Source organism: Dermatophagoides farinae, chromosome 7 (assembly GCF_024713945.1).
Source record: "Dermatophagoides farinae isolate YC_2012a chromosome 7, ASM2471394v1, whole genome shotgun sequence".
NCBI classification, from domain to species: domain Eukaryota; kingdom Metazoa; phylum Arthropoda; class Arachnida; order Sarcoptiformes; family Pyroglyphidae; genus Dermatophagoides; species Dermatophagoides farinae.
The window spans coordinates 1,472,072-1,489,113 of NC_134683.1; the positions used below are offsets into that span (position 1 = coordinate 1,472,072).

The 17,042-nt window shown below is 29.1% G+C and overlaps 3 protein-coding genes and 2 non-coding genes across 6 annotated transcripts in view; 3 read left to right on the plus strand and 2 right to left on the minus strand.

Annotated features, from left to right (window-relative positions):
* LOC124496622 (uncharacterized) overlaps positions 1-3,030 on the minus strand; it is a 40,836-nt gene extending 37,806 nt beyond the window's left edge. Inside the window, exon 1 of one of the 2 annotated variants that reach the window (XM_047060158.2) lies at positions 2,016-3,030. The gene's annotated coding sequence lies outside the window, so the exon portion shown is untranslated. The remainder of the gene's footprint in view (positions 1-2,015) is intronic. The other variant, XM_075732828.1, reaches the window with a different exon arrangement.
* A 7,457-nt stretch (positions 3,031-10,487) lies between these two features.
* Positions 10,488-13,214, plus strand: LOC124496613 (uncharacterized). The gene is made up of 4 exons (XM_075732829.1): positions 10,488-11,919; positions 11,978-12,519; positions 12,586-12,869; positions 12,981-13,214. Exons 1-4 carry the CDS (start codon positions 11,816-11,818, stop codon positions 13,014-13,016), a joined length of 966 nt encoding a protein of 321 aa, XP_075588944.1. The 5' UTR covers positions 10,488-11,815; the 3' UTR covers positions 13,017-13,214.
* A 304-nt stretch (positions 13,215-13,518) lies between these two features.
* LOC124497352 (5S ribosomal RNA) lies at positions 13,519-13,637 on the plus strand. Its single transcript, XR_006959405.1, has one exon. It is a non-coding gene; the product is annotated as a 5S ribosomal RNA (ribosomal RNA).
* A 651-nt stretch (positions 13,638-14,288) lies between these two features.
* Positions 14,289-14,407, minus strand: LOC124497358 (5S ribosomal RNA). The gene has a single exon (XR_006959411.1). It is a non-coding gene; the product is annotated as a 5S ribosomal RNA (ribosomal RNA).
* Positions 14,408-15,276: 869 nt separating this feature from the next.
* On the plus strand, positions 15,277-17,022 carry LOC124496367 (uncharacterized). Its single transcript, XM_047059880.2, has 3 exons — positions 15,277-15,934; positions 16,014-16,711; positions 16,779-17,022. The coding sequence occupies exons 1-3, from the start codon at positions 15,277-15,279 to the stop codon at positions 16,842-16,844; spliced, it is 1,422 nt and encodes a 473-aa protein (XP_046915836.2). The 3' UTR covers positions 16,845-17,022.
* The last annotated feature ends 20 nt before the right edge of the window (positions 17,023-17,042 follow it).

A 17,042-nucleotide genomic window follows, 5' to 3' on the forward strand; every position in this document is an offset into this window, starting at 1 on the left:
ATCATATTTTTGAAATTTGATCATCATGTCAAACTTAATGATATTTAGTTCAAAACAAGAAAAAAAGTTTTTCAACTTGAAACAAACAAAAAATGCCATGAGATTCTACAATGATCATGATGTCAGACGATTCTATCCACCACCACCACACACACACACACACAAAACGTCCTTTTCCCATTATTTAACTATCAAATTCAAAACTTGAGAAAAAACCGGAAATATAAACCATGTTTATTTTATTTTGTTTGTTTGTTTTTCAAGTGGGCAAAAAAAAAACAAACAAAAAACAAAATCCAATTACAGATACAACCAGCTACTGTTTTTTGTTTCCAATCTGATATTTTTGCAAAATGAAAAAATTGAAAATGATTCATGGTTTTTTTTTCTGTATCCAGGTAACCATGTAATAATCATCAAACGAACAACATTGAAAACATTTGATTTGATTTTTTACATTCAGAAAAAAAAATCAACCACACACACACACGAAACAAATACATACATTTTCCTAATGGCTAAAGCCATGACATAGATTGAAATGGAAAGAAAAAAAAATTTTTTTTTCACATTTACTTGATGAATATGATGATGAAAGATGATGATGATGATGATAACGTGTCATCATCGTCGTCATCGATAATGATAATATCAACCAGTGTATATGTGGATTTGTAAGCTTAAAAACAAACAAAACAAGCAAAAAAAAAAAATCATCGAATGAGTGAAAACGAAAACAAAAACATTCAAGTTACCTCGACAACCTCGATCATGACAACCGATATTTTTTGTTCGTTCGTTCGTTTGTTCGTTGTTTTTGGTTTTTTTTTTGGATCAAAATTAAAATAAACAAGAAAAAAAAATTCTTCAGTTAATCTTATAATATGCATATAGAAACACCAATGTTCATTTCAAATTGTAAATGTGTTTGAATGTCAAAAAAATGTAAATAAAATTTTGAATAAATTATCAAACAGGCTAAACAAATAGACAACTTGTTTGCATGCATGAATTTCATCTTCATCATCATCATCATCATTTAACTACCAATGATGAATTGTTTGGTTTGTTGAATTATCCATGAATTTTTCAATACATAAATGTTTGATGTGTAAGGATTCTCTCAGGTGAAGGGAGAAGGAAGAAAGAAAAAATATTATGGAAATCAATGTGTCAATGTTGTCTAAACAAATGAAACAAGAAAAAAACAACATCATTTTGGTTTCAAATGAACAATGAAATGGAAGCCAATGGAATGGAATTATCAGAAAAAAAATATGAATGTATATCATTATGGCATACCATATGAATAGAGACATGAAAATCCAAATTTCAATTCATATGCTCAAATTCGGTTATTATCAATATATTCAATGGATAATTGGCCTTATTTATTATGGCTTCATATGGATAATGATAATTTCAATGTGATATCATCATCATCAAAAGGGAAAAAAAATTTTTTGTTTGCTCATTATTGCTTATATTGCTAGAAACCACCACCATTTCATTATTACCTATAGGGGAAGAAAAATTATCATTTTCATTGTTTTGTGGATATCAACAAAATGATAATAAAATATCAATATCAATATATGTTTGACTGGTTCACGATTTGAAAATGAGAAACCAACAGAACAAGGAAAGATTCGATGTCGACAAACAGTACCCGAAACGGCAATCAATTTGATTGTTTTTATTTTGTGTTTGTTGTTGTTGTTGTGTCATAGTTGTTTGTTTCATCATCTATTTGTTTGATGATGAATGGATTGTTGCATATATTTAAATGATGATGATGATCATTCACAATGAATGAAAGGTAATCATCATTCAAATTGAAATAATGTCAATTTGATTCTATCGGTTTTTTTGTATCTGATCAAATAAAGAATAAATCTTTTTACCTGATCCTGTATGAATCAAATTATCTATGTGGATGTACGATACTATCGATTGTTTTGAATCGAATAATCGAACGAATGTGACCAAAAAAAAAAAAAAAAAAAAACACTAACCTTTTTTGTTGTTAAGGATTCGAAATTTCGAAATTAATATTGACGACAACAACAACAAAAAATGATGATGATGATGATGATGAATGGATTGAACACAATAATAACGACAGCAAAATAAAAAAAAATGATGAATTTAAATTATGAATAGATTATGAATTTGATAAAAGCCAATGACAACAACGACAACAACAACAAAAAATCCACAATAAAAACATTGATACAATGAAGAAAAATGGATTCACTTTCAATACACAACACACACATTGATTTTGTAGATAACAAATTGTTGTCGTTTAGTAGTTTGTCGATGATGATGATGATGATGATGAAGATTATGATGATGAAGATTTGCAAGGACAAAATCAAAATTAAATGCACATACACACACACACACAGACATACACAGAAAGGTGAAATGATGAAAATTCAATAGCGAAAAAATATTCAACACAATGTAGACTGCCAACAAGAATCGAATGGCAACAGCAACAAAAAAAAAACAAACTGATTCTATCGATTTGAAAGAAAATTTTTCAAGATTAATTGATTGCGATCAAAACAGAAATCATTTTGGCCATTCTTTTGGGTAATTGATAATCAAAAAAAAAAAAAAACATTCAATTGTTTGATTGATGATGAATGAATGAGGATTTTTTTTCAATTAACAATTTTGACTCGTTGACATGTCACACGAAAACAGACACAAAAAGGTAATAATTTCGAAAAGATTTCCTTTTTCGTTTTTTTGTTTACAGTGTATGAAATTCGAGAATTCGATGATTTTGAAAATTAAACCTGTCGAATATGAATGAATGTATGAAAAATAGAATTTTCAACAGGAAAATTGATGAAGATGATGAAATTTGGTTTTTATTTTCTGTTTCAATTAAATTTTTGAAATTTGATTAATTTTTTTTTGTTGACGAATCGTTGGTTCACGGATGAACAAAAAAAAGGTGACATCACCAATGATCATCATTACATGACGGATAACAATTTGAAACTGATCATCATCATCATCAATGAACGGACAATTGGAAAAAGAAGAGAAACGTTTATAAAAGAGAAAAAGAGAGAGAATGAAAAACGAAATAGAGATATATGAAGAAAAAGGCGGTAATTATTAGTTTGTAGTAGTAGCACATAATTTTTAATCATCAAATTCGACCGAACATAGAGTTCAATTCAGTATATTTACTTGCTACTACTGTGTGTGTGTGTGTGTATACTACATAACATTAGATCAGGCAATAGGTTATATGTGCTATTAGCAGTTGTTGTAGGTAGGTATTTTTAATAGGTAAAATAATAATGGCGCGCAAATTCAAAAAGAAAAGAAAAAAAAATTCGAAAATAGATCATCAACCCTCGATTTTTTTTTTTGGTTTATTTTTGTCGATCATCATCATGTCTAAATAGTTACCACTCATTGAAATCTAGTTTTTTTGATTTGACTTGATTTGATTTGATTTGATTCGATTTGACTTTACCTCACACCTGATACGATTTGATACGAAAGCCATTCCATTATAAATAAATTTATGACGTTCAGAAGATCAGATGGCCTCCAAATATTAACACTTTTATCGCCTAAAAAAAATGATGATGAAAATTTTTCATTTAATCCGATGATGATGATGATGATGATGATGACAAATACCGGGCGTGTTTTTTTTTTGGGAAAATTTTTTTCTTTTCTCAATCAAATAAAGATCGCACCCGAAATGTCCGAATCATTAATCGTCTAATTTAAACGTGAAAGGTAATGGTAAAGATTAAAATCCAATGATGATAATGATCAAAAAAGAGGAGAAACAATCGTGTGTTGAGAGAGAGAAAAAAAATTAGACAATCATTTCCGCCCGTCATTTATTGAACAACATCGATTCGAATTTGATTCATCAGTCAATCGATATGATTTAGATTAAATTCAGCTTCATATCATATAATATAAACAAAATAAAGCCATAAAAAAAGGGTTGTCTGATGATGATTTTGGCCATATATAATAATTAATGAAGAATTGAATGAAAACTATGACTATCGATTCAAACAATCGATTATGCTGTCCATCCAATTTGGATATATGCATTCGAAAACGAATATACAGACAAGACATGGGGGGCATGACAAGTCTGAAAAAAAGTTATTAATAAACAAAACATAACAAAACAAAAAAAAATCGCAGACAAACAAGAAAAACAAACTATAAAAAAAATTAATGAAAATAAAAATAGTGCCAAAAGGATTCAACGACGACGATGACGCTTGTTTTTTTCTTTTTCTTCAAGAAAATTTCTCCACTACATATCCGGATTTCAACGATTGAAGACAACAAAAAAAACTTGCATTTTCATTTTCATTACTCAATTTGTAAAAAAATTTTCTTCATTAATTAATCAATTGATGATGATCATTTGCAAAAATGTTTTTTTTTTCGCCGTTTTCGTCAAATTGGACAACACCCCTGTGATTTAAAATTTTGTTTTTACCACCATCACCACCAGTAACCATTATCATTGTTCAACCAAACGAAACAATGGCAGAAGATATTCATTCGAATAACACAAACAATCAATCAACGAAAGAACCGAGTGTCGAAAATGAACCGAAATGGTTATTTTCATTTCATTTCAGTTAGTTGTTGTTCATTTTTTAATTTACCGTTTTTTTTCTAAAATTTTTCTATTTTACAACCAAAAAAAAAATCGACCACACATTCACTAAAATGCACTCATTCAGCATTCAGATATTGTGTTGTTTTTTTTTCGGCCAAAAATAGACCGGTGATTAGCTACCGAATGCCAACCACAACAAGCAAACAACGTAATGGTAAATATATTGCCATTGATTGATTTTTGATATTAATTTTTTTTTGTTTTTTTTTTTATTTTACAGCCAAAATTAAAAATAAAAATCGAATCAAATCCGTCAAGATTCGATCCATCAAATGTAATCAAAAAAAAAAAAATTTTGAAGTTTTTTTTTCTTTTCAGCCCATTCAATCGGTCTGTAAAATTTTTTTTCTATGGGGGTTGTTTCATTTTTATCTATGAAAAGCTGTCAACCTTCTGGATATGTGTGTAACGTGTGATGCTGGTTAAAGATCATTGATGATGGTGATGGTGATCAGATGATGAGGAGATTAGATTGCGTAGTGGATAAAAGCGAAAACGTGTTTTATTTTCATGTGTGTCTGAGTGTTAGTGAATCGATCAAATCGATAGACCCAAAGTAAGTAGTGAAAACAACGACAACAACAACAACAACAACCGCAACAATCTATTATTGATTGAATAAGATACTTGATATGAAAAATTTCGGCTTTTGTTATTGCGTAGGACCTAGATCTAAGCTTTCGTTCATTTTTTTTTTTTTTTTTTTGCAAACATTTGTTCCAATTGATTTTGATTACGTTTTTTTTCTCTCTCTTTTTTTCTTTCTACCCTACGATCGTGGTCAATTCAATTCAATACAATACACACACACACACACACACACACACACACACACACACACACACACACACACACACACACACACACACACAACCAACAAGCTTATTGAAGCGGATTGAATGGACTTTGTATGCATGTGATAAGCTGTTATGATGATGATCATCATCATCATCTTTGATTCGAAATATTTGTGTTCGTGTAACACAACCGTAATTTGTGTGGTTTGTTATTATTATTTTAATGAAAAAACCGGAAATGATTTGTCCCCTTCTCATTTTTTGTTTTGATCCATTTGGTTTATGGTCCAAACTGTGTGTGTGTGTGTGTCATATCGCTTTTTTTGGGACTAGCTTAGTCAAAATTTAAATTCACAATTCCAATGTAAATTGCTTAATATTGTTGGCCGAGAATGCTTTTTCACTCTTTGAGCATCAAATTTTTTTTCATCATCATCATCATCATCAGCCTCCATTCATTCAATTTGATCATCATTCAATAATGGTTGTTGTTTGTCAAATAATCGACATATGGTTTCGTCGTCGTCGTCGTCGTCATCATCCAAATAAACCAATGATTGTCAAAACAATCATTTTGGGCTGGTTCTTTTTTTTTTGTTATTGTTTCTGGATCATCATCATGATAAACACACAGACACACACACAGTATGATGTTCATCAGTATCCGATCAATTATTCATCAACGAAAAACACAAATTTCACATTATACTATCTCTTATCCATTATCTAAATCAATCTATATCTAGCCCATTGAATTAAAAACACGTTCTGTATATAAAAAAAAATGAGACAACCCACCTCCCCAAAAGCAAATGTTTACGACCTTGGGGCCACGTGTCTTATCATCATCATCACCATCAATTGTCATTAAGATGAAACATGGTTTTTTTCAGGCAACGAAAAAAAAACCCGACCAGGGAAGATTAAATGGGCTAGAATTGGATTTAGATTTTTTTTTCTTCAAGTACATCATCATCGAATTAAATTGTGGTTAATCATTTCCGGTTTTTTTTCATCGTTTTCTTTTTCAACAACCAACGGATAAAAACTTATTTGAGATGAAAATTTAAAATGAATGGAAATTTTTTTTTGTCATTTTCGGTATCACCACCATCACCATCATCATCATCATCATCATCATCTCATCACTAAGCCGGTCAAACATTATCGGTGATATATATTCACAGCAGCATCATGGTGGTCATCATCGTTCATCGTTTTTTTTTTGTTGAACTTCCACCAATCGTTTGCCGGCATGTATGAATCAAACGGTTAATTAATTGGATTCAATGCTGCAAAATTTCACAGTATCATCACCATCTTCATCAGGTTTTTCTTCCCCACTACTACCTGGCCATGAAATTTGATTGCGAATGAAAAAAAAAATGAAATTTTCAATTTGGAGTTAATCAGAAAAATTTTTTTTTTCACAAACATACGTGATTAATGTCATACACAAAAGTGACACACATGTCAAAAGGTTGAATGTTATTTTTCACACATGTATCTCTTCTTTTCTTTGAAATCAAATAACAACAACAACAACAACAACAACAACAAAATATCCAATGCCAATGTTCATTTGGAAACAAAAATTCAATGATGATTCAAGTGAAAATGTCCATTTGATGAACATCAATCTTGAGTGTGATAATGATCATCATCATCATCATTGGATTATCATCGATTAAAATGCAATAATTATCATCATTATCAATGGAAATAAAGTGTTATGTTTTGTTGAAATTTGTTGAAATCAAACATGATTGATGAATTTGTTCGAATGTTAATTTATGAATTAAAAACTTTTCGTTTTTCTCTTTTCTCTGTCATTGGCTTTATACACACACACACACACACACGCGAATGTGGTAACACAATGTTGTCAAACAAGGTATAAAAGAATTTGCAATTTGTTGTTGAAAATAATTGGAATAAAATTGATTTAACAAGCTGTTAATTCCAAGAAATAAGTGAACAATTTGTAGGTGTGTGTGTGTGTGTGTGTGTGTAAGTGTGAAATTTGTGTTCCATTAAGTGCTCCATTTTCCAAATATGATGAAAAGATTCTATATAGATCAAATTTATTCGTTTTGTCGTTTTTTTTCATTCATTCATTCATTCATTTATCCAAAACAGAAAAAAAATGGTCATAAACAAACAAAAAATGAAAAAAAATAATGACATTTTTATTCATTGAACCAAACACAGGATATTCATTCAACGGAATCATCCCATTAAATTAACCACAATAGAAGCAGTGGTGGTGGGTGGTGGTGGTGGTGGAAAAAAGGTGACAAATTTCAAATAATAAACCTTTTTTCATCATTATATTGACCCATGGTCAATATAATAATAATAATAATAATAAAACAACAACAACAACAAAAAAAGTGGCCTAAATGATGATCAATTTGAATCAAATCGACCGGATCAAATATAGAATCGTTGAATAGGTTTTAGAGGTGATGGTGGATTTTTTGTTTTTTTTTTCATTTGGTAATCGATATTTATCACCATTGGATAGGAAAATTTATTCATAATAATAACCAAAAATAAACTAATCAAACACATGCATTTAATACCATATATAGTGTGTGTTTTATGACCATTGGGCCCTGGTTTTTATATCCATTTGGCCGTGTGTGTGTGTATGTCCCTGTGTGTGTACAACAGACAGATGGTCGATCGACAACAGATCAGGAAGACTATGTCCTGGTTGTGGATCGATCCAGGTTTCAATTTTTTTTCTTCTTTCTGGACCAAACAAAACATAAAAGCCTTATATATACGGTTATGTCATGTCATGTCATGTGATTATTAAGGTTAATTTATGACAATGGATTGATTTTCAGTGGATCGATCCAAGGAAAATAAAAAAAAATAAAAATTAAACAAACAAACACATGTATTACATATCGAATATCTTCATATTAGTAAAAATAAACAATGAAATGAATGAATGAATGAATGAATAAGGATATGGCGTCGGATTTTCTTTTTTTTTCATTTATTTACCCGATAACAACGACAACAACATAACGGATATTTGATTACAACACAATGCAATGTATTGAATATCCGATAACATTACATGACCACCACCACCACCACCAAACACGTGTTCATTTTTTATATGATAAACAGAATCATCATCATTATTAATGACGTTTATTATATTCATGTTGACCATTGGAAAATAAACATTGGATGGATCCAAAAAAAAAATGAAAAAAAATCATCAATGAATAAACAATCATGGAGAAAAAGCCAGAAAATAAATACCGGATCAAACATGTGTGTGAATATAACAACAGATTTAATATATGAAAAAAAAAATCTGGTTCGGTCAATTCTGGAGAATATTCATCTACATTGAAATCATGTCTGTGCATACATTGTATGACAAAAAAAAATATAAATCAAGGACTTATTCTATGAACGAATTTCATAGATTTATTCATTGCATACGTTTGGCTGATTATTGATTTTTGTAGTTGTTGATCTAGGAAATCCATGAAAAAAAATCAATGCTGATCAATATAATGATAATAATATGATGATGATGATGATGATGATGATGGATCAATTAAATTCAAGTAAAAAAAAATCACTGTAATCGAAATTGAAAATGAAAATGTAATAATTTGGATTAATGGTGATGAAAAAATGATTCGTGACCAATTTGATGATTTTCATATCAAACATGATGATCTGTATATACAGTTCTGTGTTCAGTGCTGCAATTTATTGAGAGAGATCAATAGAGAAATAAACGTGGCCATCAATGGAAATCAATAATCATTAACATTAAACGAAATTATTAGAGAAATTGAATTTCAGATTACTGTAGCAACAATTTGTGGTTTTTAATTTTGTTTTGTTTTGTTTTTTTTTTTGACCAAGCCAAACAAAATTGCACGATGTTGCACCATCCATAATAATGATAATTATTATGAAATTGTTTTTGGGAAAAATCTGGACAATGGTGATATATATGTTTTTTTTTATTTCATTTCGTTTGCTGAATGTGTGTGTGTGTGTATAATTATCACCTAAAAATTTTCATTAAAAAAAGGTGTGCCACAAAAAAAATTGATGATGATGGACCACAGTATTATATCTGTGAAAAAAAATCAAGTGATGATTATCAAAAATTTTTTTGATTGATTGATTGATTGATCAATCGATGCATAGTGTCATGTGTGTGTTGTAACATTAATAATCATAATCAATGAACATAGATGTCGCTCTCAGCAGCAAAAAAAAATTTTTTTTTTCAAAATAAACATTCGAAATGACAAACGATTGGAATTTCGACTTTTAGTTTTTTTTCACATTTTTTTTTTGGTTTTGTTTTGTTTTTTTTTTTTTTTTGCTCCAATCATTTCTGGGTATTTTTCTTTTCTTTCTTTCATTTATAATCATATTATCATCATCATCATTATCATCCACCAACAGCACACACACAAATAGAACGATGCTGTCAAATCGTTTGTTTGTTTGTTTGTTTTTTATTTATTTTTGTTGTTTCATTTCAAAATTTATTCGTTATGCGTATTCGTATTTGTTATCATCATCATCATTATTATTATTATTTCATAACAAGATAATCAGAATGCAATGATTATCGAATGTTCCGGAGAAAAAATTGGTTCACGATTATTATGGCTGCCATATTTCAGCACATGATCATCATCATCATCATCATCATAATCATCAACATCATAATGATAATAATAATAACGATATAATATATAATATATTGTGATGTGATTTGTTGAAAACTTTATTGCCATTGATGTTGATATATATAAATCCATGTTTGTGTTGATAATGATGATGATGATTTTAAATGTATTGCAATGATAATGATAATGATCATTATTTATATACCACTACCAAATATACCATTTAAAAAAGAAACTTTGATGATAATAAGGATGATGATTGGTGATCATCATTGTATGAATATCCAAATTAGGTGTGTGTGTGTATGTGTGTATGTGTGTGTATAACATGAACATAAAAAAATTTTTGCTCTCGTTACGTAGTGTTTATCGAGATTGCTCTCAATCATTTTTTTTTCTTCATAAAAAAAAATTTCTTTTTCACTCAATTTGCACTTAAAATTGAAATCTTGATAAATCATTAAATGATATATTGTAATGTCCATTTTCAAATGATCCAAATGAATATTTAGGAATTTTTTTTTGTTGTCCATTCAATAAATGATTGTTGATCATCATCATCATCGGATCAATTGACCAAATGATGATAGACTTGTTGAGAATGACATGAATATTAGATAAGAACAGAGTGTCAAAGGTCAAGTATTTTGATCAAAAAAAAAAAAAAATGATTGATCTGTTTGTTATTGAAGGGTATTCTGTATAGGTGTGTTCGAGTGTGTGTGTGTGTGTTGACACAACACATTTATGCCACTTATATGTATGTATGCATGTAATGGATGGATCAATTTATTGTTTTGAATCAAAAATCATCAAGTATTTGAAAGAAAAAAGCTTTTGATTGATCAATCGATCGATCGATCAATCAATCAATCATGATCAATCAATGAGAGAGGACAATGAATTATTTATTCACAAGAATTTCTTTATTTTTGTTTATTTATTTTATTTCCGATAAATTGCAATGTTGATGACTGATTTGTATTATCGACATTTTGTTTTTCTAAGCAATAATTTTTTTTCCAAATTTAAGTTCACTATAGTGATCATTTTCAATCTAATTTCTTTCTTTCTTTCATTTTTTTTGTTTGCCAAATTAAAATTGGGTTAAAAAAAATCTTGTGACAAAATCTCATCGATATATATTGTATAAATTCAGACACATATATGTGTGATGTGATATGAAATACAGTGATTATTATCGGCTAATGTTCCGAATTGAGAACAAAACAAAAAAAAAATCCTTTTGATCGTAATAATTATCAATCAATCACATCACGGCTACTGTGTGTGTGTGTGTGTGTGTGTGTGCCTGTATGAATTTGGATTTTTACTTTCTATGTTCATTTATTGATGTGATGATTCGATCAATTGGATTGTTTACATTTACATGTGACAAATTGTTGTTGTTGTTGTTGTCGTTGTTGTTGTTGTTGTTGTTGCCGTTGTTGTTATTGTCGTTTTATATTGGTTTATTGATCATATCATATCGCTCATTCATTCATTCATTCATTCAATGGATTTGCATCGAATAAATGCAATCGTCATTTGCCTAAATATTTTCATTTCATTCATTTAACAATTTTTATTTCCAGATTTTTCATTTGGAAAATTTTCAAACAAACAAAACAACAATGGAATTTGATCCATCAAAATATTCAACAACATCGTTCGATTCGATGGGACCAGCACTACAATTGGTGAAAATGATCCAGAAACAAAATGTTGATATAAATCAGTAAGTCATTTAATCGCATACTGTCATTATATATAATGAAATTTGAATTAAATTACAGGCCATTAAGAATCGTAGATTTAGGATGTGGTCCTGGTAATTCATCTAAATTATTGGCCGATGCATTTCCAAAATCAACTATAATCGGTTTGGATGTCGTATACGAAATGATTGAACATGCAAAGAAAAATTGTCCAAATGATCGTTGTAAATTTTTTGTACAAGATTTGAGCAAACCATTTGATGAATGGCAACAGGAGATAAAAGAAATATTGTATACAAAATCAGCAGATATAATATTCTCAAATTATGCATTACAATGGATATTCGATCCATTCATATTAGGTGATTCAATCAAAAAGATTTTAACACCAAAAACTGGCATGTTTTTTGCCAATATATTATATAGTGATATTCTATCGGTTGTTGATAAAAATGATCAACATGAATGTGCAATGTTGGAACGTTATCTTCGTTATCCAAATGAACAACAATTCATTAGTGATTGGATTTTCGGTCTTAAAAATCGAAGCCAACTACATGATATTTGGATCCATTATTGGCAACCAAGATCTGTTTATCCGGAAAAATATTATCGTGAATGTATGTAACAATTATTTTGATGAAAACACACACACACACAATTGTATTGTATTTCTTCACAAATAGCATATGTGAAAATACCACTTAAATGGCATGAACATTTCATTGTTAATGATGTATCGGCAGATATCCATGCACGAATGTCGGAAATACTTAAGAATTTAATTCTTAAAAAACGCGTAAAACGTATTATACCCAGAAATATGAATGGTAAACACGATGAATGTGATTGTAATGTTAATGGCAACAATCATGTTAAAAATGGTGATAATGATGATGGCGAAGTGAATGATATTGAGATTGAACAACAAGTATGGACAATTGTTGCTCGATCATCAAACGATTCTTGTGTATGTGTGTATTATGTATTTTTTTTTTTGGCCCAAATGATAATTAATTTTCAAATTTTTTTTTCTTTAAATTTAATTTTACAACAATGAATACGGTACTGCCATCTGTAGATGGGTGAATCATGTATTTACAAAAATCTTTTCTAGAACAAAAAAAAAATGATCATCATCATTGGAATAAAAATAAAACGATCCTGAAATCAAATCTAAATATATTGAAAATGAAAATCATAATTAGATTACCTGTCTTCATTTTTATTTTATTTTCTTTTATTACTACTAAACTTTAGTTTTCTTTCTATCATCATCATCATCATTAAAATTAAAATTCATTCCTACAATCAATCGATCGATCAATTATTTATACCTTATGACTGGTGTTGTTCATTAAGCTTACGACCATATCACGTTGAAAATACCGGTGTTCTCAACGTGATATGGTCGTAAGCTGAAATTACAGGCGTTTCAATAAATTTATAATGTTCAACATGAGTTGTGTATTTGATATTTCAAAAAAACTGGATGAAAAACATCAATTAGTCTCTTTTTAATAAATTAAATGAAAAAACAAAAATTGTGGCCTTTTTTATCATTGAAATATTGTTACAAGCTTCTACTTTACGAATTGAGAATCACCCCTATCCTTTCAGCTTACGACCATATCACGTAGAAAATACCGGTTCTCGTCTGATCACCGAAGTCAAACTACGTCGAGCCGAGTTAGTACTTGGGAGGGGAACCACTTGGGAACACTCGGTGTCGTAAGCTTTTTCATTTTTTTCAAAATTTCAATCCATTACCATCAAAAATCGTATCATTCATCCAATTAATGATAAATAAAGGTCAAGGTAACATGTGTGAAAACTTTTTTTGTTTGTAATATATGAAATTCATATTATAAACTTATAGGAAGTTGTCATACAAGCAACAAATATAAGAGAATAATGATTAAAAAAAACACAGTAATTTCATCAATGAAGATGGAAGTCTTCGGCAATTTCTTTGGCTTAATTTTCAACCATGAGCACATGTCTATTTGATTGGATATCTATTTGGATTCTATGTCGCCCGTACTGACCGCAACTATCACGGATGGATGGATCTTCGATACATTTGTTGGCCAATTATAATCGGTGGTTATCTATTCTGTATTTATAGCCCCACACCATGGATTTATGGCCGACCATTCAATCCGATTTGGTCGGCAATACTTTGGCCATTAAATCGTATCTTTTGGATGAATATAGATAAACAAAAATTACTTCCCACCGATTTGAAATCGACCATTGTAAATGATTTCAAATTAATCAATTCACATTCGACAAACAATTATCATTAAAAAGTTAATTTAACCGTGAAAACATAATAATTTTTTTGTTCAAAATAGTAAAAAGATGTCTAAAAATTAAAAAATGAAAAAGCTTACGACACCGAGTGTTCCCAAGTGGTTCCCCTCCCAAGTACTAACTCGGCTCGACGTAGTTTGACTGCGGTGATCAGACGAGAACCGGTATTTTCTACGTGATATGGTCGTAAGCTGAAAGGAAGATGATGATTCTCAATTCGTAAAGTGGAAGCTTGTAACAATATTTCAATGATAAAAAAGGCCACAATTTTTGTTTTTTCATTTAATTCATTAAAAGGAGACTAATTGATGTTTTTCATCCAGTTTTTTTGAAATATCAAATACACAACTTATGTTGAACATTATAAATTTATTGAAACGCCTGTAATTTCAGCTTACGACCATATCACGTTGAAAATACTGGTAAGCTTTCCCATTTTTTTTATTCATTCAATTCTCTTCAATTTGTATATTGTCATCCTCAATGATCAATCGATTTCGGGAACAAAAAAAAATTCAAATTATATCAATATCTACTGCCGTCTGATGTGGTGGAATATCAGCACTAATATTCATCATTGATTAAATATTCAAGGTAAAAACTGTCGAAATATTTTCATTTTTTTTTTGTTTTATTTTGTTTTATAAACGAATTTTCTATTGATTTAAATGAGAAAAAGAATTTTTCAAATTTTAAATGTCAAAAAAAAACAGCAGCATTTCATTTTCATCCTTATATATTTAGTCAAAAATCGAAATGGTGGTGACTAATTCCGATTAACATTGCAAAAAATAAATTAAGGGGCCATGAATGAAGTTGAATGATGATATTTTTTTAATTAAGAATTTTTTCTTTTTTCTTTCTTCGGTTTGTTGCCAATGATGGAAATTTTTTTTTTCAAATTAATTACCACAAAAACAGTATTGATCAATATTGTGTAAGTTTCCATTAAGATTCGACCAATAGCATAGGTACATTTTATTCGAATTTTAAAACAGTGAACAAAAGACAGCGATCGTGTGAGAAAGTGAAAAGAAGAAGAAGAAAAAATGTTGTATCAAATGCATAAACTTTGTTATAGACAAATCTATGAAATTGTCAATGAATCTAATAGCCATGATTATCGGCTAAAACGTATCATAGAATTTAGTCTATTCATCATGTGGATTTTACGTATAATAATGGCATTATTTAGTTTTCTTATCGATTACAACAATTATTGGCTTTATGATCCACATAGTCAATTTATATATAATTTAAATGAAAAATTATATGTTTATTATTCAACCAAAGCATTGCTTACATTATTTGTCATTATGGTTGCATTATACATTGTATTCATACATCGTACCGATTCAATTGTTTACAAAATTTTTGATGATTTTATCGTCATAAATTCACAACAAATACAACAATGTTATCATCCAATGGCTATAATTGAAAATAAATTACAATGTTTATATAGACAGAATTTACAGCAAAAATATTCATCATCATCATCATTATTATTATGTCCACCATTCAAATCAATCATTGAATGGTATTATTGGCAAAAAACTCGTATACAATTCTATATTGAATTACGACATTTGAATCTGAAAAAAGTGGCTACATTTGAATTGAAAAATTTATCACATTTAACCGTCCGTACAAGATCAATGATAGCATTAACGTTGACCGTAATGGATCATTTTAATTATGTGGCACATATTCTAACTTGTATGTGTATTTTTTGGAATATATGAATATTCTGTAAATGTTTTTCATTCTCATTAATTTTGTTTTTTATTTTTTGCAGTCATCTTCCTTTTACCGATATTATATTTCTATTATTTCAATACAATCATACATTTAGATCATTGGTATCAAAAATTAATCTCTTGGATAGATTTACCGACAGTAATTTTTATGTTTTTCATAACGGAACGATTATTTTTGATTGGCATTACATTTATCGCCATCAATGCTATATCATCGAAAATTCAATTGGAACCAATTGAACGTTTTCTATTCAAAATGGCAAATGAAAAACATTATATGACCATTAGAAAATGTCAATTAAATCATGCAGTTGATTGGCGTTTGGCAAAAATTTTAAAACTACATACATTACATTGTCGTAATAATATGATTATTTTTCGTAAATTTTGGGGCCGACTAGTATTATTGTGGATTGCATTCGGCATACCATTGACAGCATCGATTCTGTTCATATTGATTATTAAAAATCCAACATGGATTGAACAATTTTGTTTCACAGCCATATTGATCGTTCATTCGGCTGTCATAATTCAGGCACATCTGATTCTGGCCAGACAAACAAATCAATTACATAGACCAAAATATCATCTTACACGAATTATTCCAAATATTACGTGCATAAAATTGAAAATTCGTTATGATGATTGGCACCATCGTTTGGTATGTGGTAATCAACAAAAATATGGTTCAACCATACCCATTATTGGTACTATTACACGTCAATTAGTTTTTGAGGTAAATCTGATGTTTGTTTTTTTACTAAAAATTCAAAAAAAAAAAAAAAATTCATTTTCATACACAGATGATCACCATCTATGTTGGATTCCTGTTGTTTTTATTTCAATATCTTCGCGACATCTATCAATGATTATTATTATTATTTGTGGCCGGAAAAAAAATTTTCGATTAACAAATATATATTCAATTTAATTCGAAAAATAAATTCAATCAATCAATTGATTCAAGAGAGAGAGAGGGAAAAAGTACAAATGCATTCATGGTGAGACAATAATAAAAAAAAATGATGAGAATTACTGATCAATGAACGAATATTGATATATTACAA

What these genes read in the sequence shown, in the direction of transcription:
- LOC124496613 (XM_075732829.1), top strand. Translation starts at nt 11,816, where the DNA reads ATGGAATTTGATCCATCAAAATATTCAACAACATCGTTCGATTCGATG. An exon ending in CAAAATGTTGATATAAATCA is followed by an intron (nt 11,920 to 11,977) that starts GTAAGTCATTTA and finishes ATTAAATTACAG; the next exon opens with GCCATTAAGAATCGTAGATT. An exon ending in GGAAAAATATTATCGTGAAT is followed by an intron (nt 12,520 to 12,585) that starts GTATGTAACAAT and finishes CTTCACAAATAG; the next exon opens with CATATGTGAAAATACCACTT.
- LOC124496367 (XM_047059880.2), top strand. Translation starts at nt 15,277, where the DNA reads ATGCATAAACTTTGTTATAGACAAATCTATGAAATTGTCAATGAATCT. An exon ending in TGTGGCACATATTCTAACTT is followed by an intron (nt 15,935 to 16,013) that starts GTATGTGTATTT and finishes TATTTTTTGCAG; the next exon opens with TCATCTTCCTTTTACCGATA. An exon ending in CACGTCAATTAGTTTTTGAG is followed by an intron (nt 16,712 to 16,778) that starts GTAAATCTGATG and finishes TTTCATACACAG; the next exon opens with ATGATCACCATCTATGTTGG.